Source organism: Leuciscus leuciscus (genome assembly GCF_965113295.1).
Source record: "Leuciscus leuciscus genome assembly, chromosome: 12".
Lineage (NCBI taxonomy): Eukaryota > Metazoa > Chordata > Actinopteri > Cypriniformes > Leuciscidae > Leuciscus > Leuciscus leuciscus.
Window position 1 is genome coordinate 15,686,890 of NC_138736.1, and position 27,987 is coordinate 15,714,876.

The following is a 27,987-nucleotide window of genomic DNA, read 5'->3' on the forward strand; positions in this document are numbered from 1 at the left end:
CTCATGGTTTACACAGCACGTTTGAGCTTCTGCAAGAACCAATGAGGTTCATTCTCATGTGTTACGCAGCACGTTTGAGCTTCTGCAAGAACCAATGCGGTTCATTCTCATGTGTTACGCAGCACGTTTGAGCTTCTGCAAGAACCAATGAGGTTCATTCTCATGTTACGCAACACATTTGAGCTTCTGCAAGAACCAATGAGGTTCATTCTCATGTGTTACGCAGCACGTTTGAGCTTCTGCAAGAACCAATGAGGTTCATTCTCATGTGTTACGCAGCACTTTTGAGCTTCTGCAAGAACCAATGAGGTTCATTCTCATGTGTTACGCAGCACGTTTGAGCTTCTGCAAGAACCAATGAGGTTCATTCTCGTGTTACGCAGCACGTTTGAGCTTCTGCAAGAACCAATGAGGTTCATTCTCATGTGTTACGCAGCACGTTTGAGCTTCTGCAAGAACCAATGAGGTTCATTCTCATGGTTTACACAGCACGTTTGAGCTTCTGCAAGAACCAATGAGGTTCATTCTCATGTTACACAACACATTTGAGCTTCTGCAAGAACCAATGAGGTTCATTCTCATGTGTTACGCAGCACTTTTGAGCTTCTGCAAGAACCAATGCGGTTCATTCTCATGTGTTACACAGCACGTTTGAGCTTCTGCAAGAACCAATGAGGTTCATTCTCATGTGTTACGCAGCACTTTTGAGCTTCTGCAAGAACCAATGCGGTTCATTCTCATGTGTTACGCAGCACGTTTGAGCTTCTGCAAGAACCAATGAGGTTCATTCTCATGTGTTACGCAGCACGTTTGAGCTTCTGCAAGAACCAATGCGGTTCATTCTCATGTGTTACGCAGCACGTTTGAGCTTCTGCAAGAACCAATGAGGTTCATTCTCATGTTACGCAACACATTTGAGCTTCTGCAAGAACCAATGAGGTTCATTCTCATGTGTTACGCAGCACGTTTGAGCTTCTGCAAGAACCAATGAGGTTCATTCTCATGTGTTACGCAGCACTTTTGAGCTTCTGCAAGAACCAATGAGGTTCATTCTCATGTGTTACGCAGCACGTTTGAGCTTCTGCAAGAACCAATGAGGTTCATTCTCATGTGTTACGCAGCACGTTTGAGCTTCTGCAAGAACCAATGAGGTTCATTCTCATGTTACGCAGCACATTTGAGCTTCCGCAAGAACCAATTCGGTTAATTCTCGTGTTACGCAGCACGTTTGAGCTTCTGCAAGAACCAATGAGGTTCATTCTCATGTGTTACGCAACACACTTGAGCTTCTGCAAGAACCAATGAGGCTCATTCTCATGTGTTGCGCGCACGTTTGAGCCTCCGCAAGAACCAATGAGGTTAATTCTAGTGTTACGCAGCACGTTTGAGCTTCCTCAAGAACTAATGAGGTTCCTTCTTGTGTGTTACCAGTGGCGTACCGTGGGGTTTCAGTTACGATCTCCACTAAAATTCGATTTGCTGATAACACACGTCAGTCACACGATTTTTGATTTTGACAGAGAGTGCCCTGCTGGCCCACCACTGTGTTACACAGCACGTTTGATCTTCCACAAGAACCAATAAGGTTCATTCTCGTGTTACGCTGCACGTTTGAGCTTCCGCAAGAACCAATGCGGTTTGTTCTCGTGTGTTATGCAGCATGTTTGAGCTTCCGCGAGAGGTTTGTTCTCGTGCGTCAAGCAGGATCGGTTGAGCTTCTGTTTATGTTCGCTGATCAATGTTTATATGTGAATAAAAGCCTAAATTCAATCTTAATTTGAAATAGTAAAGACATTATAAATGTTACAAAAGAGTTCAGTCACTTTTGATCAATTTAATGCATTCTTTCTGAATAAAAGTATCAATTTCTATCAAAACATAAATAAATATAACCCCCAAACTTTTGAAACTTATTATGCCATTCCAAACGGCTCGTGTTACTGTACCTAAATCACCACATATGAGACAAACTTAGGTTGTAAATATTGATTTATTATTTGCACTTAAAAAGTTTTGGCACACTTGTCATTTGCTTCTTCATTTCACTTCATTTTATGTACATGTTTAATAAATCTGTGTTTAAATATCTCTCTCTTTATATTGTTCTATATTAAAATCTAATGTTTGTTGCTCTAGAATCTCTACTGTACATTGAACAAACAAAACAAAAGGCAATCATGGTGCACTTCTCTCATTCTTTCATTTATATTCAGTCAGTCATTGTGTTAGTCCAGACGCTGGTGACCATGTAAAAGGTCATCGCTCATGTTTGGACATGGTGTCTCCTCTCTCCACCACTGCCACACCGTTGCCACTACACAGGTGCTCCTTCAGGATAATGTTCACGAAGAACTCGGCCACTATAGGACAGTGCTCGGACGCCACCCCGCCCCACGACCAGTTGTCGGGAATCCAGGGGTTGGTCAGGCCCTTCCGCACCACCGAGCAATGACCTGAAGAGGGCAGCACAAACACATATAACACTTTCAGTGAAAAGTGTGGAATCAAAGATGTTTTTTCTGAGTCTCTAATGCTTTCCAAAATATTATCTAATGTTAAATCTTACACCACCCACCTGTGTAGATCTTTTTGAGGGAGCGACTGGCCCAGATGTTGTCCAGACAGTGTGAACCCTGCGGTGTGCGAGTGCTGATGTTCGTAAAGATGGACGGTGCGAGCAGGGCGGAGAGTTTTTCTTTCCTCAGGCACTCCATCTCAGGGCTGTCAGGAGCCATGCCAAAGTGACCCAGCACCAGCAGCTCTCTCTCACCTACACCAGTGACACCAACAGAGAAATATTGAAGGGGTGTTGGCATCATTTATGTCCTCAAGCCTTGTTAATTTCTCCTCTTGCACTAGAACACACAGTATCAGTCAATACACAGCACAAACATACGACCATAAAGACTACGACTCCACCTGATAGCACCATGGTGCTCGCTGACACGGAAACAGAACAGATAAGGAGCTCTTGTAAGAGTGACTCCTGCAATGATGCACTAAGTATCATGTTAAAACAGACCTTTAAGAGTTTCCTGGATACCAGAGCTCAGCCTGTAAGCCTTGAGCTCATCACAAGTGTTTTTTCCTCTCTGTTCTGCAGGCGATGGTGCTGCTGTCAGGTGCAAATTGATCAGCGTGAGCTCAGACGATCCAATCTGTTTACAGAGAAAATTGGGCACTTTGAAATGTTGAAAACAGTTGTGCTCCATAATATTCTGTTTGTGTAACTTAAATAGCTCATACCATGAATTAACTGCATAAAACAAATTGCTTGGTGACACTAACAGATAGAGCTGTATTCCAGGTTTACTTACATAAAAATGTCCCAGGTATGGCTGAGGATGAGGATGCTTCCCATTACCATTAGTCGCAGAATTTTCCAAGACAGTGGCATCCTTCATTTCAATCCCGGAAGAGCTGTCCCACAGGAAACCGGAGTACTCAGCAACCTACAGGATTACAGCAAAACCATAATGACCAGGATCTGCCAAGTAACATTCAAAACCCAACAACCATACCCATTATTAAAGAGAAAAAGCATTTTAATCATGACAACTCAATCTCAAAACAGTTTTAACATTTTATTAATATATCAAAGCATTGACTCGCTACTGCTACAAGATACACACACATGCTTTGTGAGCGTGTAAGATATGCTGCTGTTGCTGCATAAATAGATATACATAAATCCCATAGCAGATCGAGGCAAGTGGAACTGGGGGAGGTGGAAGGTTCCAGAGTAAATCTGATACCACGCTGCAGGACTAAGGCCAATCAGCTTGTGACATGCGGTAATGATGTGATTGCTTGCATATTGCATGTAAAGTACCTATCAGCCTGCGCCATCTAGAGTTTCATGACAGCACTAAATATAACACAACTCTTGCACTTTATTTCAAGTTTTCTGAAATCATATGATAGCTTTGAGTGAGGAAAAGGCAGAAATTTAAGTAGAAATGTAATCCCTAAGAAGTATGAAAAATCACAACCAAGACATTTTGCTAAACATCATCTTTTGTGTTCCAGAGAATATTAACAAATATACAGGTTTGAGGTAAATGGTAGAATTTTCTGAATTAAATTAATCCAAAACAGTGTTGTTCACTAAAACTAAAACTATTAAAAATTGTGTTCATTCATTGAAATAAAGCTGAACTAAAATAGAAATGATAAAATTAGATGAAAAACTACAAAACAACAGCAAAATTACAAATGAAATAAGAACAAAAATTATTAAAATAAACTAAATTAAAGCTAGATTGAAATATAATAAAACTAATAAAAATGACACAACACAAATTACTAACATTTAAATTACAATGAATACTGAAAATATAAAAATAAAAGCCAATTTTGAATAAATATGAACAAATACTATAATAGTAAATAATAATACAAAAATAACACTGGTCCATTGCCCTTTATAACAATGGCTGCTGCATAGGACAAGTGACGCGTTTCTTTGCAGCACAACAAGACACAGCGACTCCATATTTGCATAGATAAAGAGTGCATTTAACTAAGAGTGTGTTTAACTAAAGGCCACTGCATCATCATGACTGGAGTGTGTTACTTTGGTGTAACAGCCTTTGTGCCTGATGTCCAATTTATATGCACAGAGGAAGCACAGCTAAGAGATCAGGGGAAAAGAACACAGTACGTGTGCATCACAACACATCTCTAAGTGTCTTCAGGTGTGGCTTTAATAGAGTTTGTACTGAAAGTGGATGGTGATTGTACTTTTTGAGGTGCAAATGAGAACCAGGATTCAGCCTACATGTACTTCTAAAAACAGGAAACTGAATTATTAGAACATTTCTAATGTGAAATGTAAAAACACATGAGGGCTTATAGCCACTTTCTCTCTCTAAAAGCACACTGCAGTAATCAGATATCACACATAGCTCCACTATCGGAAAAAATCTGGTCTAATACATCCTACAGCACATCGATTAATATTAATATTTACAGTAATGCTCCATGATGAAGAGCAGACCTCTGTGAGTCAAGAACGTACATTTCTCCTGTGTAATCTCATTCATTTGTCCTACGTGACAGCACAGTCTCTGTGGAGTTTGTATCTGCCACATGTCACCGGTAAGAGGTTTCCTGTGTGAGTAAACAGCGCTATCCAGAGAACATCTTGTGTTCAGCCAGACACCTCTAGACATGGTCAAGGTCTTTAACTATTGTGTAAGGCTTTTATTTCAAATTCATGTTCTCAATCCTTTAAATGCAGTTTTAGATGAAACATGTACTCTGTATTTGATTTATTTATTGAATCATTTACCTGTTTGAAGGCAAGACATTTGTTTTTTCGTGCACTGGTAAATTTGAAGATTTTGGGCTTTATGCCTACATATTGTAATTTTTCAGACTAGTTTTATTTTATTACACTGTCTATTTGCGTCTGTAGATTTTAACTACAATACATACATTGAACGTTTTTTTTCTCATTTACTGAACCCAAAATCTCCACTTCAGCAGCACTTACACCAGTTTTGTTCCTAGCTACTGTATATTCTGAAAGTTTGTTCATATAACATTTGCCTGATTTATGTAACGTTATCTCTAAAAACATGGTGATTATGTTTACTGCCTGCTGATGGTATTTTCTGATTTATAGAGTGACAAAAAGAGATTTCCAAAATCCCCTTTGTAAAAACCTATAACTCTGTTGTTTCGTTTAATTGACATATTAGAGTTGAACCTGGCTTTGTTCCATTGTTCAGATTTCTGTTCAGAAAATGTATGCAAATGCATATTTAATTAGTGCCTCAATTATTTAAAGGGATACTTTACCGTTTTTTCATATTAAACTATGTTATTCCCTTAACTAAGACGAGTTGATACATACCTCTCTCGTCTCAGTGCGTGCACTAAATCCCTCTGTCTTGCGGCGAAACTTTGTTAGCCCAGTTCATTTAATATGGGCCAAGCAGAGAAGCTACCAAACACCTCCACGTTTTCCCTATTTAAATACAGTTACTCGCGAAGTGTAACTCGACCTAGAACGGTGACACAAAACAAAACGTTGCGCTTTTCTAAGCGTGTAAAATGGATAACTATTTTGTATGGCGGAATACCATAGCAAGTGCTTGTAAGCACTTCGACTTGGCGCAGTAATATCTTCACTCGTGGAAAAATCCTCTCACCGGCCCCCGCTCCCTCTAGTGAAGATATTACTGCGCCAAGTCGAAGTGCTTACAAGCACTTGCTATGGTATTCCGCCATACAAAATAGTTATCCATTTTACACGCTTAGAAAAGCGCAACGTTTTGTTTTGTGTCACCGTTCTAGGTCGAGTTACACTTCGCGAGTAACTGTATTTAAATAGGGAAAACGTGGAGGTGTTTGGTAGCTTCTCTGCTTGGCCCATATTAAATGAACTGGGCTAACAAAGTTTCGCCGCAAGACAGAGGGATTTAGTGCACGCACTGAGACGAGAGAGGTATGTATCAACTCGTCTTAGTTAAGGGAATAACATAGTTTAATATGAAAAAACGGTAAAGTATCCCTTTAAAGGTTAGTTCACCCCTGTCATTAATTACTCACCCTCATGTCGTTCCAAACCCGTAAGACATTCGTTCATCCTCGGAACACAAACGAAGATCTTTTTAATGAAATCTGAGAGCTTTCTGTCCCTCCATTGACAGCCTATATAACTACCACTTTCAAGCCCCAGAAAGGTAGTAAAGACATCATAAAAGTAATCCACAGAGTAAAAGTAATTACTTTTATGATGCCTTTACTACTAATTTTCATTTTTAGGTGAACTAACCCTTTAAAACATTACTTTTCGGAAAACTTGTTTTACAAAACATTTGTTTTAAAGTACTGTGATTAATCAACTGGGAAAAGTATGGTGACATCTGTTATTTCACCTGTAGTGTGTTGCCTTATAGGAGAATGAATCAGTGGACAGCTTTCTGTATGATGTAACAGCAGATATTTGCTAGGTAAGGCAGTTGGTAAACATTTTGGACCTTTAACCCCATATCTTTTAACCCTGAACATTTTTAACATTTGCATATGTGTGCTACAGGGGTCTAAACTTACATTACTGGACTGTCCGGTGGGACAGTCTGAAACGGCACATTTCCACAGGCCTCTGGCACTCTTCCACTTGCGTACGCTGCAGAGAGTGGGCTGATTCAGCTCTGCACAAAACTGACACAAACAAACACAAAGGATAGCTGATTAGTGAAAATAGTGAAAAATGAAAAAGTAATACACTTCCTTTTGGTAAGCAGTTATATCATTTTTGGGTTAACTAACCCTTTAAGTGGGATTTAGATCTGCACTTTATTGCTTGCCACCCCAGTCAAATGCAAAAAAGGGTGCTTTTCGAAGAGTTTAGGGTCTTCTTTCCTACTACAACACAATGCTTTTTATGGAGATGCAACTTTCTGATGCTGTAGTGTGTTTTACATTTTGATCACCTCAAAGCAGACAAACCAAAGCATCTGTAAGTTTGCAGATAGACCTCTGAATCTTCTAGCAAACAAAACCTGGCCTTATCCTACAAAAGAGTACGTGCTGAGCACGCTCACTGGAGCTGGGAAATCTGATAACTACATGTGTCATTCCCATTACCTCAGACCCCCCCCAGTTAGGTCCTATAATTAACCAGGAGCTAAAGGGGAGAGTTTCCTGCAGGGTACCAGGGGACAGAACCAGAAGTTCAACAGAAGCTGCGCTATCATCAGCTGATCTGTAAAGAGCGCTTGAGGAATGTGGGCAGGACAGAGACATTTAATGCAACAAACCTCTCCACTGACGTCAAAACAAACTCAGAACTAAAACAAGACCTCCGAAATACCTCAGTCCTGGTGCCAAATGTGTGTCTGCTCTGCATCTTTGCTTGTGGGTAGTAGAGCTGCACAATTAATCATTAAAAAAACAATGCAATCTCGATTCAAATCCACACGATTTCATTCCTAAATGACACCAATTCGCCTGTGTCTATTAAACCTTTGACAAAATCACACTGGAGCATTCAGATCTGCATTTTTTTGCACATTGACCAAGAGAAAGCAGTTATCATTCATGTATAATTATAAAACAGTCTTTTCAACCACACAGTATTATTCTATGTTACAAATAGTCAAATTATCACAGAAGTACTGGAATAAAAGTTTATAGTTCAGATATAAACACTGATGTCTTCGGAAGCGATCAAAATAGAGCAAATCACCTTTTGAAAGTAACATGGTGCTTCAAATAACTATAGTATCGATTGCATTAAAAAAAATTATTTGTCATTGAACCATTCATTCAAGAGATTCAGTCAGAATCATGGGAGAATCATTATTTGAACCAACTGCTGTGATTGGCTGACATGCTTCATATGAAATATTTAGCATTACATGTGGAACTCTCTCGAAAACTTTTACTATTACAGCTCTTATAAGTTTTTACTATTACAGCTATCTGGATTAACGAATCGTGAGAAGTTTTTTAAGTATTTAGATCTATTCCCATCACATAAAAGGTTGCAGTGATGAGCACTGAGCAGATAACAGTCTGTTGATCGCGTGAATGAAGATCTTATCATTGCAACGCAGTTTCTGCACTCTCAATAATGATTTCACCAATGCAAACATGAGGTAAGTACAGTAAGAGCTTCGTTGTGCAGCGTAACTGCGTCATTGATTTCATAACGAGTTTGGCAAGTGTCCAGATAAACTCGCGCTGTGTGATTGACAGCTTTGGCGATTGGAAAGGGATTATTCTTTGATCGCTTTCTGTATATATATTAATCACAGTTTAAGTACGATTATTTTCATCCTACTAAGAGAAACGACGTGAAGTTTATCGTTTAGTCACTTGCTTGATTTACTGATGCAAAAACAGTATTGAACGATTTTGAGAGAAAGATTATCTGTCTGAACTTGAACAATTACACATCAAAAACCCACTGGTTCTTCAGAGGCTCGGATGAAGGAACTAAAAAAATACTTTTGTGTTCATTTGTACATCCAAACACTGAGCAACTGTCATGCTTCGCTCGTTTGCAAGCCATGATGTCTCTCGAGGAAAAATCAATATCGCGCTTGCGCAGCTCATTTTCTCATGGGCGGGCCAAATTCTTTTTGCGGGCAAAGAAGAGAAAGGGGAGGTAACCTTTCCCCTTATGATGACATAAGAGGAAGATTTCTAGATTCGCCCGTCTGAGCTTTCATTTTCTGAAAAATACCCAGGGCTTGGTTTACACCCATCAAAACGTCTAGCCACTGGGGGACCATAGGCAGGCTAGGGAAACTCATATTAAGGTTAAAAACCTCTTAAAGTGACATTTTCATGCAATGGGACCTTTAAGAGCTGGTTAGTTCGGTTTATGACTTAGACGTTTATATTATAGACTCTCTCCTTTAAATTATTTTTTTGAACCCAGTGGAAAAAAATTTAATAAATCCGAAACTTCTAAAACAAAGGGACACTGAAAGGTGGGCCATGTTGCACACTTTAGAGTTTGATTTAACTATTAAGATCAATACCTTTTCGTATTGTACAGAATATATTTCTAATCTGCATCTTTTTTCAGTAAATGTGGTATAGGAGAGGTGGTATTCAGCAAATGTGGTATTCAGAAATCAAAATCTTATCTTGAGTTTCTCTGGGGAAGTTTTTTGCTGAAAACAATTAATAGATTGGGATCATAATATTTATATATTACTCAGAGAGACTGGTCATGCAATTACAGTCTAAATATTAAAATATTTATTAAGTCTCTTGTTCCTAGTGCCATCACATATTGACCTCAACCAGTACACCAGGATCAAAAATACACATATACACATTCACACACTTCTATATTTACATGTATTATTGATTAAAAAAAACCCCACAGATTTACATTGAAGGAGTGACCTGAGCCATAAACTTTACTGTTAGTTGCTCACTTAACAGGTACAGTATGTGGCAAACACATTAAAGAACGCTTAGCTTCAAAAGGCGAATGACTGACAATTTCCATGAGAGCATGCAATGCATTACTGTGCCCTGAGGGTGACACACGGAAATTTAGCAAGATGAGGAGGAGATGGAAGAGGGAGTGACTTTATTGTCCTTCGAGAGGTTCTTTAACAAGAGGTCTGGGTTCTTTTGCCCGCTAATAAACTCAATGGTGACGCACAGCTCTGATGTCCAAGGGAAGTTGCTTTGGTTCTGACGAGCTCAGTGGAAATATGCATTATAGCAGAGCAACAGCTAAACCACAAACTCCATGGAAACCAAGACAAGCTATAAACAAACAGCCAAACACTCACTCTTCGTTCTTCAAATCTAAGTTCAAGTGTCGTGGCTTTTTGTCCATGTCTATTTGCTTTATGGAGATCTACCAGTGTACTCAAAATAAAAATTCACCCAGACCAACAATAGACATGAAATTCACTTTATTTCCTAAATTCAAGTTATTATTAGGGCATGTTTACACAACAACGATGTACTAAAAGCAGAAAAATGTTTCCATTGCGTTTTTTGTGTACAGATGACAACTAAAATGTTATTATGCTGCCAAACCAATAGTTGGCGATCTCACTTTGTAAAGAAAAACTATACACCTATAGACTGAACACATAACACACATGCGCATGACGTCAGTGATTTCAAAAATTCACGATTTGAAGTTTACACAGCGATGATGGTATCATTTTCAAAAACTTGCAAGTTTGTGTTTTCAGGCCCCGCAAAACGCAGTTATCGTGTAAATGAACAGGCAAAACACATACTTTTTTTTTTTCAATTTTAGATGAAAATGGTGTTGTGTAAATGCCCCTTAATCTTATTCCTCCATGCATGTTTAATTTATTAATTTTTTTAATGTAATTTTTTATTAAAATATGAAAGGACAGACTTCTCTCTGGTGACTTACAGTATGCTGGACTTCTGCAATCATGTAGTTTGCTTAAACTAAATAACGATTGTATTGTACAATCTGTATTGTATAAAGTATTATACAAATCAAGCTGTTTAGAAAAAAACTAAACATTTTCATTGAATCATTCATTGAAGAGATTGGTTCAAAAACGCAGATTCATCTAGTAATGAAAACAGTGAAGTATTTATGAGCGAGTCATTGAATCATTCCTTCAAACTGATTTTAATAAAACCAAGTCCTGGCCTATATTTTTTTTCTTTTTGGATAATATATGTTACACTCAGATGGTCATCACAATAAGGAAGAAAAGATCTGTTGCTACTTGCATTACATCACAACTTTCCTACCATACCATTTCCTCTTCAAGGAAAACAGACTATATTGTTATATACGCTATATACAGACTATAACGAATATATTGTTGAAATCTGCTTGCGCATATAAAACGCACTATAAAAAATACAAATGTCCCTACCATCATACCACCCACAACTGACTAGCAATAGCTGTAACAAGATGAAGATTTTGCTGGGCTGTGTCCTAAAACTAGTCCACTGGCTATTAATACAAATACGAGCCCAACTTACTGTTTCAATATGAAATATGTCAGCAAAGGAAATTGGGGTTAATCTACTACTTTCTGCTCAACGTTTTAAAAAATGTGACAAATCAATTAAAATTAAGATAATATGCTGTCTTTGAAGTGTCAGGATTCCATGAATATCATTTAGGGAATGATGGAATTCCAGACGTTGTCTAAACAGAGTTAATCTCAGACTAAGCCGGAGTCCAGAGAGACATTCAGAACACGATGTCATTTCATTTTGAGCCAAAAGTCAAATAAGCATGCCTTCCCATCTTGGTCTGTCCAGTCAGCACTTGCAAAAGCAGTGTGGAGGAAAGAACGGCACTTCGGGTTCACTGCGGCATAACACCAGCAGACAGTAGCGCTGTTAAAATCAGTCATTCACGGCCCATATGACTCCCCCAGTAACACAGTAATGGTATCAAGAATGATCTCAAGGGGAAGGAACCAACATAAAGACTGCAAACAGAGAATTGAGTAAGTAATTCATTACCAGACACCTTTATCCAAAGCATTCTACAGTACAATCCATGAATTCCATGAAAAAAAAAACATAAGTTGTGGTTGCCAGATATTTATTGCTAAATAGCTATATTTAACTGAAATTATGCTAATATCCAATGACTAAAATCAGTTTTTTTAAACCTTTATAATATATTGACATCCACCTTGGTAAAAAAGAAAGTCACATGATGAATCAAAGTTCAACGTTCATCATAAGTACCTTTTCCGAGGTAAATACTAATATACATATAGAAGGTGCTTTCACAGTGTCATGCTCAGTGTCATGCACATAAATACAAAACACTATCATGGACACATGTAACACTAAAATAAAGCAATAAACATTAATTTAACAATATAAAATGTAACATAAATCCCTAATGCACATAACATATCTAAAAGCTAATTAGAAACATAAATATTAAAATGAAAAACCAACAAATGTAGTGTAACAGAGAATGCTGGGAATGTCACATTACGTTTTATTTACTGTAAAATATAAGATGACTTGGTTCTTTTTAACTTCCAAAAACTGTACATTTAACAGTGATTTACTGTAAAATTACATGAAATGTCCCATCAGATATATTACAGTTTTTCATATAGAGTAAGGGATCTTACCGTTAACCAATTTTTACAGTCTCTTATTGTCACAACAATTGAGCGATTCAATTACTGCGCATTTACATGAAGTTGAACCCAGCTTTGCGGCATAGCTAAAGGTCACTCATGTTGTCTTAAACCACCCACTCTTTTTGAAAAATTATTATTTCAGGTCACATTGTCATTGACAGTCGCTGTCAGTGTGTACGCCTTTTGCATGAATATTTAGCCTGGACCTCAAGGGCGCAATGGTGATCAGGTCATAGCTCACACACAGCTGGGATTGAACCAGCAACCTTCCAAACACCAGCCCTGAGCTTCCCATCATGCCACACCAAATAAACCTGATGTGTCCAAGAAAGACAAGTAGGAGAGTAAGAACATCTCAAGTCTGCAGTGAAAGAGGATATGGGAGAAATATTGGTTGACTTTGCCGTTGTCCTCTCACTGACAAACTGCTGCCCCACTAACCTACTTTACTAGTCTATTCCCAGCATCAGACACTGCGGAGAAGACCTCAAACACACATAACACGCATAGCTATTATTGAACATGGTCATGGTCACGAAAATTTAACAAAAAGAGCACATAAACATTGGATTTACATATATGATTTTCTTTACCTTTTTTCGACAGCGCTTCATGGGAGGGGACAGATCCTGAGATCTATTTTGCCGTGATTTGGCGTCACAATTCGTTTATTGGATAAGAATTCTCTGCAAAATGAGACCTCTGGGTAATGAAGTTGTTAAACAACTTATTTTTTAAGTAAATGAAATAATGCGGGCTGATAGCTTCAACAAAAGTGTATACGTAAGGGATAATGTACATCCAGCCAGTTGTTATCGTAAAATAAACCCCCAGCAGGAGTCTCGAATCACCCTAAAGGGGTTTATTTTGCAATAACAACCAGTTAGATGGACATTATCCCGCTTATTACATGGCTACTTGCCACATAAGTAAGTAAATGGACACAAAATATTGATAGGAGTTTAAATATTTTACCAGCTCAATAAATGCAAAGCTTCCACAAAAGAAAAAAGGTTCCTATAAGCTATGAGCCAAGACAAACCAACAAGCATTAATAAAGATTGGGACATGAAATACAGATTCGAGAAGAAAAGGTTTTAAAATCTAACTTGTTTATTATCTTATAATCCATTACAGTGCACAAAAGTCCTCTAGTTTTATTTTACAGTAAATTCAGTTGATATTAGGCTACTGGGCCGCAAAATACACCAGCTGTGTTTGAATAAAATGAGAGAGAGAGCGCTTCTGCAGTGTAATACGAGAGACATTAAAAGAAGGTTTTTTGACCAAAAACCTTGCTTTTGACGATGGTTATTATTCGGAGAATAAAATGACCTCGGATTGTTGAGATACAATGAAGAGGTGTGTTGTCTGTTAAATTGTAACACTACCTTGTCTAGAGCCTCCCGATCGGCCAAGTCTTGAACCGCTAGCAGGTTAATGCTGGAGAGAGGGAGAGAAAAACAAGGCATGTGAGACCACTAGTATATCAACATAATTGAATATTTAATCAAACAAATTAACAATAAGAATAGATTGCATGTATTCAAGGTTTGGTGCCCACCCCACAAACAGATCAATAACGTCTTCAACTGCATCATTTAAATCCGCCGGCTAGCAATTTTACCTCCTGCTGTGCGCCGGATCCCTTCAGCATAAATTATATATCTTGCAAACACAAGAACAAACTCAAGGTGACGACAGTGGAGGTAATGACAAAGCTCTGGAAGCAGTGTTGATGTTTACAGCCCTAATAACCACTGAGCCGTTTGTTTTCGAAGGTAATTCTTCTGGTTATTGCTCAAACAATTTAATACACTAAACAGCAGATGGTTCTGTGAATATTCCAGTAATAATTACTCAAACACACAAGCAAAAACTGTCAAAGCTGTGCTTTTCATTAACAAGTGTTGGAAGTTAAGATGGCATATATTATAAACTGTCACACACACAAAAAATTAAGACACGTACATGCGAAATTGGTGGGGCCAAAAGTAAAATTGTGAGAATCTGTGAGAACGTCATGAATTTTTTTGTATTTTTATTTTTTTATGCCATATGGATTAGATAGCACTTCCAGGACAAACTTCGGCCTTTAACTGCACTTTTGTTATATTTCACCTAAAGAAGGGTTTCATTTTTTCAATATTACTGGTCCAATTGCAACTGATGCAGTCAGCATAAAATATATTTCTATATCAGCATATAGACATATTTTAAGGCCAAAACCCAGAAACAAGTTGCATTTTAGCACGTTTTATTCTATGGCATAAAATACATCATACTGCCTTGTGGTTTTTTTAAAGCCTTTCTGAGAATTTGCCCAGGACAGTGTTATTTTAGTATTAATCATGCATTTATATAGCATTTATCAATATTTTGAATGAATTTTTATGTTTCCATTTTAATTTTAGGTTTTTTTTGTCTTTATTTTTAGCTTTAATTTATTCCCACTCCATTCACTTAAACTGCTTTGCCTACCACTCATGAATATTCATGAGCAGATGGCACGACCGACTGGAATTCGGCTCATGGTGGATATACCCAAGAATCGGGCACGCACACACGATTCAGGTCCACTGACACCAGACTCACAATATGAATGACATGCAGGTCAAATTTATAAAACATAGCCTACACATTCATTGTCTGTTTTATTCCAACGGATATAACAGCAGTGCATAACTTCATTTAGACCTTTGCTGAGGTCCCTGTCTCTACAGGGATGTTTATCTACACTGGAGCCGTTTAAAACTTCAAATCGGAGCCACAAAGTTGACATGAACTAGAAAGAGCTCAGAGACCAACTATAAACACAAATCAATTATACTGTACTGTCAGGAGGCACAGAACACTCCTGCAGGCTTTCCCAGAGTTCACTGCATTCACTGTCACAGCAATTCATTATATAGTCAAACACAAGTGCAACATTTATCCTAAAGCTGAAGCGTTTCATTTTTTCGATGTTAAAACACTGTTCCAATCGCAACTTATGCAGTCAGCATAAGGTCTTAAATAAGATCTGTGGTTATCACAAGTTAAAAATATTTTACGTTTTATTTAACGGCATGAAATAAAAAATAAAGTAATACCGCTTTGTGATTTTTTTTAATCTAAAAGCCCATTCAGTTATACACAAATGTGGACATGTGCACATTCAAGCATTTCATAAAGTGAGCTTAAACATATCGCTCTTTTACAGCAGATTTAGTTCACAAACAACTGACCGTCGTGACCTAAATGATTTTCATTTACAAATAAATTCTAAAAATCTGCATTAGTAACTTACTTTTCCCGGCATCAGTGGCGCGCACTCAAGGTCCAGGGATATTGCGTCATTTTAAGTCAGATTTGTGAATTCAGTGAATTGTTATCTGGAGACTCACTCTGAACAGATAATTGAATCAGTGAGTTGTTGAATCGAGAACGGATGACATCGGATCGGTGCAATTCATGAATGAATCGTTCAGTGCAATTTGAGAACCGATTAAATTAAAAGAATCAGCTCGCTCACGATTCGGACAGCGCCATCGCATCACTGAACGGGTGACGATTTCTTCAGTTCAAAACTAAGCAGATGTAGTTGATAAAAAGTACAATATTATGCTTTGGAATGTAGTGAAGTAAAAGTTTCCCAAAATAAAAATACTCAGATAAAGTACAGATACGTGAAAAATTTACTTAAGTGCAGTAACAAAGACAAAATACTTCTTAACAATCCACCACTGTAAATTACAGCATGCTTTATTTCTGATAATACTCTCCTAAAATTGTCCTTGTCTAGAGTTACAAGTACAGTTGCAGTGACTGATCAAGAAAGAGAAAATAAAGCAATACGGCAGGAGAGAGTCCATCCTTATTTTCCAGCCTATGCTGGAGCTGAAAACTCAGATCCTGTTTTGAGAACAAACAGTCAGACAGACAACACCCAGTTCCCTCATAGGTGAGCACACTGTGTGTGTGTGTGTGTGTGTGTGTGTGTGTGTGTGTGTGTGTGTGTGTGTGTGTGTGTGTGTGTGTGTGTGTGTGTGTGTGTGTGTGTGTGTGTGTGTGTGTGTGTGTGTGTGTGTGTGTGTGTGTGTTTCATTTGATTATATGGTATTTATGTGTGTTATAAAAACTATGATCTTTTCAAACCTTGACCAGTTATCAAAACTCGGATCAATAAACTTTAACATTGAAAACAAAGCAGCTGCTCACTCATAAAATAATAATAATAAAATCTCATAAACATTGATGGACATTAAGCAGTAAAATGATTATATAACCAACCTAGATGACATTTTCAATGATCATGAAGCATCATGTGTACAAGGCATAAACGGCATAAACTTTTTTTTACGGTCTATACGACTCTGATTGAGGAGGGAGTGAATGCCTACAGTATGAATTCAATTATTTTCTGATTTTATTTTTTTATTTAGTAAAATGACTTGATTTTTGTTTGCACAACACAATTGTTTGTTTCACGTCATTACTTGTCTGTTGATAATATAGGACTGGTGTACCTTTTCAGCCAAATACCGCCATGTTATAAAACAAAAATCCATGCATTTAGCTTTTTATTTTTTCCTCAGAATTGTTCATTTAAAATAATTTGTTACATTGTAAATGATTCATGGATCATGAACTACAGTAACAAATCATTTTGCAGCATTTATTAGTCTAGATTAATAAAAAATAGTACATTTTTAACATTTCAAGTGAATTAATGTATTATGAACAAAAGTATATCATATGTATATGGACATTAACCAAGATTAATGAATGTTGTACAGGTACTGTTTATCTTTAGTTAGCTATTCATGTTAGTTATTGCATTAAATAATGTTAATATACATAACATCATTACAAAGTGCTACCATGGCAATGTTCCTTTCACCTAAAATCATTTAGTTTTATAAAAATAAAAATAAAAGTTTGATGAAATTATGTTCCCAAACCTCTCATTCAATGTAAATCACAATTACATCACACAGTCAAACAGATTCATGAGATTTTAGCCAGATAATGGAGAACATGGTGGTGTTTACTGGTGGATAACCAATAGTGTGTTTCACTGCAGAAGTCGAACCCCAGTGGGCTACTGATTCATGTTACTCCTCTGCTTAACTTGGGCTGTATTACTGTATGATAATCTACAATATATTCTCTTTCCATGCCAGTTGAGTCTTTTGTTCCCTCACATAATTCTTCATCTTGTTAGTGGTCTTGTTGCATATCAAATACTGCATTCTATTCAAGTCAGAGAGTCCGAATTTCCAGTTTCCTACTTGGAAAAGTGCAATAGAGCGCCATAAGTGCACAATCTGATGTGCACGTGTATGACATCATGCGGACACGTTGGCACACAAAGCAAGTTACACAGTTAATGGTAAACTATTCATCTTAAGCAAATAAAATGTATCAATGAGTTGCAGTTCTTATGATGATAAAATCGGTTAAACAAGCATTTGCAGAGACAGATCTGCGCAAAACATTGTAAAAGACCTTCTCTGTTGGTATAATTGGTCACCTGTAAAACAGAAGAATCTAATATCTATTCAATAAGAGTTGCATATCTTTTTCTTAAATATTCCTCAGTCTAAAAGCAGCATTTGTTAAACCTACATGCAAAAACATCTTGTTCCAAAGTTATTGGATTTCATTCTGACAGCATGATGTGCCTGTTTGCTGGCCAGCATCTTTGCCCATTCAGTCAAAGTGACATAATAAGGAGGAAATGGGAAGATCGGAAAGCATTGTTTCTCATTTCACAAATTCACATGCAAAGAAGGTGTTTACATAGAAGGCACAGAAGCTAAACTCATCTCATTCCATTCAAAAGGTCTGAGAGTGGGTGGCACATGGTCATGTAAAACTACTCCGATTCTTATTTAAATAAAAATGAAAAGAAGGTTCTCTTGTAGATGCAGTCACAGTTCTGAGCAGTGCTATTATTGCAAAAAAAAAAAAAAAAAAAAAAAAAAAAAAGTTTGTTAATTGAAATTAAATATTTATAAACTTAAAAACTTAAAAGTTTGAACTGTTGCTTTTGGTGAATAAAATTTAATTTCTTAAAAAGTTGAAGTGCTAAAACTACCAAAAATGTTAAATAAATGAAAAGACAAAAACTAATTACAAATGACAAATGCTCATAACAAAATTACTAAAATGTAACTGAAACATTACGTTTATATATATATATATATATATATATATATATATATATATATATATATATATACATATACATATACATATACATATATACACACACACACATATATATATATATAATACATAAATAAATAATACTAAATGACACTGGTTCTGAGCTGGTCTTGTTTGGCCAGTTTGTCATCCAAACCTTCCAACACATTCTTTGGTTTTCTTGAGTCTTTATTTACATATATTGACAAATTAGCATATTCTCACATGAGCAAACAACACTGTTCCTAAAATTTTTGCATGTTATAGACCGGGTCAAAGGCTACCCGTGGATGTGCAGCATACAGCGCAACAGCCTGGGCCTAATAAAACAGTACGATGCCATTTCAAGTGTACAGTAAAGCTGTACAACATAAATCCTCAAAACAGAACTCAGCAGACTTGGGTAAACCCAGAGACATTATAAAAAATTTAGAGACCACTAGTCGCTTTCAACGGCGACCTATTTTTGTTGTATAATCTGTCAGATAAACCCACCAATCAGTCAGTAATGACTTTATTTTTTACTGAGGCTCTAAAGTGATTAGTCACATGGTATTTCTGCATCAGGTGATTGACTCAAAATCCTGTATGGGAAAGACGGCAGATTCCAAATCGAATTTTTCCAAGGGTTCCAATACCAGTCGAGCAACTGCCATTGAGAAAGAATGGTAATGTAATGTTAATGGATAGCTTTCAGTTTCTCCAGGTATAATAGACCATTCTCAAGACTACAAGTATAACAAACTGACTGCAAATAAACTGCTCAGTGCTAATACAACAGTAGTGACAGTTCAATCAATAAGAGCACGACTCAGACAAGGTTCAACTCTGTCAAAATGTAACTGGTGAGTCTGCAGTTCCTAACGTGTTTGGCAGTTCATTACAGCACTAAAGGAAAAGCATGGAAAAAGTCTGATGCACACACACACACACACACCAACAAATAGGTCTACACATCCTGTCACATTGTGCAACTTCCAGTACATGTTTTAATAATAAGCCGTTTTGTGTCAGCAAAAATGGAAAGGTTTCCAGAGAATTGAAAATGATGACTTTGATCCAACCGCGTGTGTGACCCTGAGGTCAGTCTTGGAAATAAATCAACAGCAACTGCTTCTTTCACACAGTTTCTCATTCTTGTCAAACTCTCCACAACCCAAACATGTCAACACCTTGTTTTTGTTGCAAGGAAACCTTTCGAAACCCAATTTATTTTGCAATAAAAATGAAAGTTCTTGCAAAACTAACTGTCACACTCAACATCCTACGTAGTGTAGCAGGGCAGTGCCTGAATTTTGGTGCAGGATTGTGGGTATTGCGCATAATTTGACTAATTCCCGCAGGTTCCGCACTTATAATGCAGGAAATTCCCGCAAACATTTATTCACTATGGGTGGTAGGTTGAATGAGAGCATTAAAACACACAGATTGTAAAATCAAATCAGTAATTTGAAAACTATGCGAGATGTAATTTCACAAACCAGCTACCGCGTATCTCTCACTTGCGATTGATTTAAAACCATTTAGTAGCCGCACATAAAGCCACCTCATCTCAAACAGCTTGCGAGCACCAAACTGAGTTCTTTTTATTGCACTTAAACATACTCCGACTTGGCGAGTATTCACGTAAAAAATTTTTTTCAAGCTCTTAAAGTGGCAGCAGCCTAATATACCTGCTGTTGTCTGTGCCAATAATGTTCATCAAACAACAAAAGACAAAGAGAAAAACACTCACTGCTCTTGCCTGAATAACTTTTGTAACTTTAGTTGTAAGGATTAAACTGTATTTAATTTATTCATGTGTTATTTTACTTACATTGATTACTTTATTTACATTTCTGTAGTATTTCTGTACCTGAATTAAGGCCCTTGCACACTGAGTCCAAAATTCGCATCCGAAATTTTCGTCCGTCATAATTTTTTTTGGATCAGGTTAGATTTTTTGTGTTTTTCGCATCCGTGGGAAGCATTTTGATTGGTGTTTTGACAATTCAAAGCCACCGAATCACGAATACGAAAAAAAACGCATGCGACAAGGACCTTTAGGGTTGTCAGATGTACTGGTACTACAGGTACCAGTTGGTTAAAAAAAAAAAAGAAAAAAAAAAGATAATAATAATTGCCGGTACCAGCATTTCGGTAGTACAGAGTACCGGGTGTCCCCTCTGATAGATGCTGCTTTCAAAAATTTAAAATAGTTACAAAGCAGAATAATGTCAGAAGAAAACAAAGAAAAGAAAATTGAAAGAGAGAGGGAAGCAGAATTAAGTCAAATGAGGAGCTTTTGCACAGGCAAGCACCACTCTTTTGCTCCAATAAATATAGCTTCAGTCTGATATTCCAGTAAAACCAAAATTACACATTCAGGACATGAGATTAGAGATCTGAAACTGTCTTTTTGTAGATAGGTCATCATAATGTAGTACAGCACCATGGAGACTAAACACCATGCAGTGTGCCACACTCCGAAAGTAAGTTGACAGATTAGTCAGATGAGTCAGGTTGTTTGGCTTAGTGCGTTTACAGTGAGGTTACTACAGGCCGTCTCTGCGTACTTTTTTGCACGAACTGTAGTAACCTCTGATCAAGCAGTCTGATGGCTTCCCTCCACCCTGTGTGTTTAAGAGACTATTTTTTTTTTTTTCAGTATTTCAAGCACTGTGGGTTTTAATGTGTCCTTTAACCCTGATAACAGATCAGTCTACCAGATAGAGTTTAATTTACAAAAACAACCCAAAACGGAGACCAGATAAGTAGCTAAAGGAGTTTGTTGTGTTACACAGCAGTGGTGAGCACACTGGCGGCTGACTCAGTTGTGATGACTGGAGACGGGTGGCATTGGGTGACCTGCAGTGACTCCTAGAGAGATGTTTGTCTGAGATGTTTACACATAACTTAAAGTATTAAGCTTTGGTGCCAGTTGGCTATGAACATGAATGATATTGCAAATCATGCAGCTTGTTGAGAAGAGTTAGGCTATTACTTTTCTACGCAATGTGACAAAATGGGTACAAAATACATTTTAAATGCTATTTATTTCTGTGGTGGCAAAGCAAAATTTTCATCAGCCAACTCTTCAGACTTCAGTGAAACATAATCATTCTAAATTGTCGATTGCTGCTTAAGTTTATTAATAATATCTTATTAATATTAAAGGAGGGGTAAGCGATATTTCAAAAACACTGTTGGGCATGTTGATATTTGAAATCAAGCCAAACACACACACCCATCTCTTCATTGCTCCGCCTCAAAAACTCACCTTCCAATCCTAAACGCCCTGCTCTGAGTCGGTCTCGAACCTCGCCACCATCTGTTTATCATAGCAGAAGCGCAACAAAATAATGCTTCATGAAAAATAAAGCGCAGATGATGAACAAATGACAAGGAAGCACAAAACAATTAACGTACTGTACACAATGTTAATTACAAACAAGAGTTCGTTGTTAGTTGCCAACAGCACAGCAGCTCCAGACAAATAATGACACTCAAACCCAGTGTTACTCGCGTGTGGACCCGAATCACAGCAACATCCGTGTCTGTTTTCAGGCCTTCCCACTTAGCTCTCTCCAGCGCTGGAAAGCTTTCTAATTTTAACCTAAAGCTCTTATCTTGCCCAGTCAAAGCCCTTAATTTTCCAGTGATTTCTTCTACACTTTTCTCTTTTGTATTGTGTCTCATCTCTATTTCTGCAGTCTTTCTTCAAATCTCCCTCTTGCTCGTTCCCTTCTCCTCCACCGCCATCCACCCCCTAATGCTGATTGGCTGCACACGTTTGTTGTTGTTTGTTCGTGTCGGTCCGACTAACTTCCAAACAGCGTTTTTCAAATATCAAGAATTCATCCAGACTATGTCAATAGACATATAGAAATGTCTACTTTTAAATGAACCAATTCAAGTCGAAAACAGATATTTTCTGATTATGTAATCTGTATGAAACATGCATTTCTCTCTATAGGAGTATCTACAATAGGAGATGGCGAGTCAGCATTGTCAACTACATCTTTGCAGCCGACACTGACTCAGAAATCAGTAGTTTATTAATAAATTATTAAAAGCTCAGACTAGTGTTGTCAAAAGTACCGGCTTCAGTACCAAGTGTAAAAATATGACGATATCAGCATTTCCCTTTAGCATTTTGAGCACTGTTGAACGGATTCTTAAACACATCTGGTTGGCCATTGCGTTCACGCGCTCAACATATATGTCTCTGATTGGCCTGCTTTCAAACGCTCCCGTGTGTATCTGTGTAAGCGCTTGCTATTCGGTGAAGACATGTTTTTGAAGCATTGATCATTGTAGCCAATCACAGACATATATGTTGAGCTGGTGAACACAATGGCCAATCAGAGACATTTATGTTGAGCGATTGAACGCAATGACCAATCAGAGGTTTTTAAGAATCCGTTCAACAGCGCTCAAAATGCTAGAGGGAAATGCTGGTATCGTCACATTTTTTAAATTTCAGTACCGACTTGGTACCAAAGTCAGTACTTATGACAAAACTTGTTCAGACAGTCTCCTTTCTGTTTTTTTCCCTGACACATTCATAAACATTACTTTTTCCCGGTGCACTGTAGCAAGCTTTATGCGTGCTCTTGAGCGTTTGAGCAATACAAACGTGATTAGTTGACTTTTGGCTTAAATGAATGAGTACTAGTCGAAAAATCTTTAGTTGGGGGCAGCCCTAGACATTATAAATGTCACTTTTTTTAAATCAATTTAATGCATCCTTGTTGAATAAAAGTATTAATTTCTTTCCAAAAAATAAATAAAAATAAAATTCTTACTGACCCCAAACTTCCCTTGCTGATGTAGCAGCAAACAATTGTGGAGAATATTTGACCATTTTATGTAATATTTTGGGGAATGGGAATGGCAATGGCAAGAAAACTCATGACATCCCTTATGACCTTCACTTATCTGTTCAAAAGGCCTTCCCCAAATCCAATCAGACAGTAAAGTGAGTTTTCATGGTTATTTAGTCAATAGGTCAAAGCACCAGAGAGGTTGTATATATAGGCTATTCTCAAGTTTCTCAAGGGATTTCATACACTAGAACGTATAGTTATCAACAGACACTTTTGCTGTACTATTGGTATCAATATTTATTACAATTCAAGTTAAATCTCATGTCTTCTCCCTCCAATCATTGTTCTATCACTAGAGACCTGGATTTTCCCCAGACAGCAGAAAAGTGGCTGATCTCAGCTCAGGGTTACCCAGAGTCATGTGTGCAGTGGAGACTGTGGTTTCTGCAGAAATAAACATCTGATAGGACATTTGATTTAGGGTTTCGGGAAAGTAGTCATTTCCTATTCAAGGTTTGTTTGGACCCAACTGAATTTTGTATACAGTTTTATTGACAATACAACCCATGTGAGTTCTCAAAAGATGGAGTTTGTAAGTTAGTTCCAACAACACCTAAGTCAATCAACAGTGATAAACCAACCTTGAGAGATTCTTGTTGCAGTTTTGCAAGCTGACGAGTTTTTAAATGCCGCAATATGCTGGTGCATCAAAAAAAAAAAAAATTCTAACACAGCAATAACTAGTTACGTATCTGCATATGACCTTGTGTGGTAGAATCAGGTTCTGTAGAACAGTGTTTCCCAACCTTTTTTGCCCTATGTGTAAGGCTCATATACCTCTTCATCGCACTGTTATTTTAGTATTATTTAACTATTGTATTTATTCATAGTTTGAATGAGGTTTTATTCTTATGTTTTCGTTGTTACGTTGTTTTTTATTTCTATTTAGCTTTCATTTATTTTTATTAATTTATTTCAATTGCTTTATTTCTAATTTTCATTTAGGTTTTTACTTAAGTTTTTCATCTAATATTTGTATTTTATTTCAATTACCGAAAACATTTTAAAGGGGTTATGACATGAAAAATCAAATCCTTTTTAAAAACCTTGATCTTTTGACATATAAGAGGTCTTTGTAACATTAAAACATCCTGCAAGTTTCATAGCTTAAAACGTCCTTCTTATTATAAACAAAGCGTTTATTTAATCAAGCTCAAAAAACAGCTTGTTTGGATATTGTGTGATTAGTGACAACACACGGGCAAATACATTTGCATATCCCTGCCTCCGGTGCAAGACAATAGTTTTATATCATTGCACCATAGGCCCCGGCCACAGGTGTTCAGTCACCTAATGGCTGACACTTGTCTACACAGGATGCGAGCGTCGCGTCTCATCAAAAGCAAATAGAACCAATTACAATTACTGACACTGTCTACACTGGATGGATACAGTATACAGATGTCTGTTCACTTTCTGACGCACTCCGATTTGCTTGAGTCTGCCGACAAGAGGACAAACGGAAGAGAAAAATTAAGCGTAAAATGAAACGTTCGATGTTTAAACAGCTTATTTGCTCATTTCTTTAGAGACTTCAGAGGATACCAGCGTCACATAAGTGGATGGTTTATTTTTAATGGTGTCCTGGTTCGGGACAGTGGCCATTTACTGACAAGACTTAAAGGAGACACAGTGTAAAAGCCCCCTCAGACAGACCTTTTCCACAAATATATTTGTATTTTTGTGCAAAAAACTATTAACACTATAAGTGAACCTCAAGGAACTTATTAAATTAGAAAAATCCATGTCATGACGCCTTTAATAGTTTTAGTTAATGATATCAACATTGCAAAAAAAGTAACTGATAGTTGTTTAGTCAAGTAGCACATACGTTTTGCAACCATTGTTATCTACACAATTTACTCACATTTTGATTTCTTTGTTTAAAAAGAAAATAAACAAACATTAACAATCAGAACTAATTATTTTAATTTATTAATGAAACAAAGCACAATCAAAACTTTCCAAATGCATTTTGAATATATTACATTAGCCCATTGGTTGAGAATCACTGCTTTATTATAGGGACGATTGCATTATGCATTGCTGTAACAGTGTACAGGTTTCAGCACTGATGTAATTCATAGCACTAACACTATACTCTCCCTGCCAATACTACTACTATTTCAAACCCCTTCAACACACACACACACACACACACACACACACTAAAGATTATATAACAGCCTTCCCAGAGTCATGACAAGAATGAGGGCATGTACCTCAGCAACACCATGAGTGGAATAGCCTACACTGTGTGTGTATGCCATTGACCATAAAACAACCAACAGTACAAACATTTATCTTCTAGAATCTATCAACACAATAAAACATGGGCAGAGCTGAATTCTAACGTGCAGTCAGATTACCGTACCGTGAACATCCACTAAAGACCTCAGTGCCTAGCACTGCATGTGATCCAGCACTGCAACACAAGCCAGCTGGACTGCCTGCCCTATATCCACTACAGTACAGCAATAACCTGACACACTGTTTCTTCTTCACTTGCAAAAAACAAAGTATGTGATTTGAGAATAAAGAAATCATCAGAGGTCGTAAAACTTCACAATTTAGTTCAGACCATACAGTGCAAATGCACGTATAAAAAAAATAAAAAAAATAAATAAAAAAAAAACAGCAAATGTTAATTTTTCTTTTTGGTTTTCCTGGTTACTTACTTTGAATGTGAGTTAAGAAATGATCATTGAATAAATTAAATTAACCAAATTTCTTTTTTTTCCAATAATTTCCAATTTTAATAAATTGATCGGGACTTCCCTAGTTAAAAGTCCAAATGTCCAAATACCTTTACAAAGAAGTACTGTGATGCTACCAGGGTGCAGTGATGGTATCAGATAGTAATATCATGGTCCTTTAATATGTAACCACCGGACTGAATGAATACCATACTCATGTACCATGTTTTTTACATGGTACTTAAAAAATTTCAACATAGACCATGTCCAAACACATTGTGCATGTCCGAAAACATGGTAATATGAGTGTACTCCAAGTCAAAGGTATTTGGATGGTACATCCAAAAACATGGTATTACCATGGAACATGCCCACAAGGTAATGCCATGGTAGAGAAATATGATAATACAAAAATAATATGGTATCTTGACTCTTAAAGGTACTTCCAACAATACTAATGTATAGTGTCAAAAATGGTGGTATTACTTGTCTAAAAAGGCATTAGTGTTGTAACTTAATAGTTTACTCACTCATTTTCTAGTAGGGTCATACAGACGACCTCTTTGACCCCAGGGTTGTTGGCCTTCTCACTGGAGCAGCGCTGCAGGTTCCAGGTGGCCACTCGCACCACGGGCTTTCCATCACGCGTGCCCGCTGGAGGCTCCACGCAGGGCCGGACAGATGTGACGAGCGGCGGTCCTCCGAGTGGAACGTCCATCTCATCGCTGCGAACGCTGAAGGACGTGGGGCTCGGGTGCGTGAACCCTCCGTTCGTGTTCGTGGAAGGAGTCCTGGAGCGCTCCACGAACACCTGGAAACGGATCCTGTCCAGCAAGGATGAATTTATGTTGGCCACTTTGACCAGGTCTTCGATGCTTCTGAACGGGCCGTGCACGGATCGGAACTCTACGACGTTCTTGGCGATTTTCTCGGTGATGCCGCGGACGCTCATGAGCTGCGGCGGCGTGGCCGTGTTTATGTTCACGCCGGTGCACGGCAGGTGCTCGTGCTCTTTGCGCAGAGATGAAGGAGAGTGATTAGACGAGCTGTTCTTGCTGGACACGCAGATCTCTAGTTTAATCGCCTCTAGTTTAGTTGCACCGACTCCACTGACTAACGCCAGGTCTTCTACTTTCTTGAATCCGCCAATGCATTCCCGATACTCCACGATATTCTGAGCCACCCCGCGGTTCACGCCAGGCAGAGTCATGAGCTCCTCCTCGGTAGCAGTGTTGATGTTCAGCCGCTCCTGATTCACTAGTATGTGGCTGAAGTTGCATGCCGCGCTGAACTTGCGTTTGCCCTGGCAGAAATCCGTGGGGTCCTTGGGAATGGACCGGTGGCATCCGAGATTCCCACCCATGTGTCTCGGTGTTTCAGTTCGGGAACTGAGAATGAAACCCGTCCGGATCCGGGTGGCACATAGACTAATTTTGATATTTTAACTTGATATTTAAAGCTATATTCTTTAACGACTTCTCGTTAAACATACACGAACAGATATTGCTGTAATCTCTCTTATCTGCTAGCCTACTTGCAGAATTCCCCGTGTTTTCTCAGTCTCGGAGCAGAAGGAACAGCGTCCATGTCAACGCGCATCCAGGCAGACTGAACTGAAGTGAA

The 27,987-nt window shown here is 37.8% G+C and overlaps 1 protein-coding gene and 1 long non-coding RNA gene across 2 annotated transcripts; one reads left to right on the forward strand and one right to left on the reverse strand.

Moving 5' to 3' along the window:
* The first annotated feature begins 12 nt into the window (after positions 1-12).
* LOC309510543 lies at positions 13-2,171 on the forward strand. The gene is made up of 2 exons (XR_014210388.1): positions 13-362; positions 414-2,171. It is a non-coding gene; the product is annotated as an uncharacterized lncRNA (long non-coding RNA).
* Positions 1,972-27,987, reverse strand: eepd1 (endonuclease/exonuclease/phosphatase family domain containing 1). Its single transcript, XM_082185344.1, has 7 exons — positions 26,895-27,987; positions 14,000-14,051; positions 7,063-7,173; positions 3,318-3,452; positions 3,023-3,158; positions 2,576-2,770; positions 1,972-2,453 (listed from the first exon to the last, which is right to left on the reverse strand). Exons 1-7 carry the CDS (start codon positions 27,725-27,727, stop codon positions 2,257-2,259), a joined length of 1,659 nt encoding a protein of 552 aa, XP_082041470.1. The 5' UTR covers positions 27,728-27,987; the 3' UTR covers positions 1,972-2,256.

Bases quoted from the DNA above. Each gene is read 5' to 3' on its own strand.
- eepd1 (XM_082185344.1), bottom strand. From the start codon at position 27,727: ATGGGTGGGAATCTCGGATGCCACCGGTCCATTCCCAAGGACCCCACG. The intron at 14,052-26,894 runs GTGAGTAAACTA...CCCTCTCTCCAG, and splicing joins ATGACCCTACTAGAAAATGA to CATTAACCTGCTAGCGGTTC. The intron at 2,771-3,022 runs GTCTGTTTTAAC...TCACTGGTGTAG, and splicing joins TATCCAGGAAACTCTTAAAG to GTGAGAGAGAGCTGCTGGTG.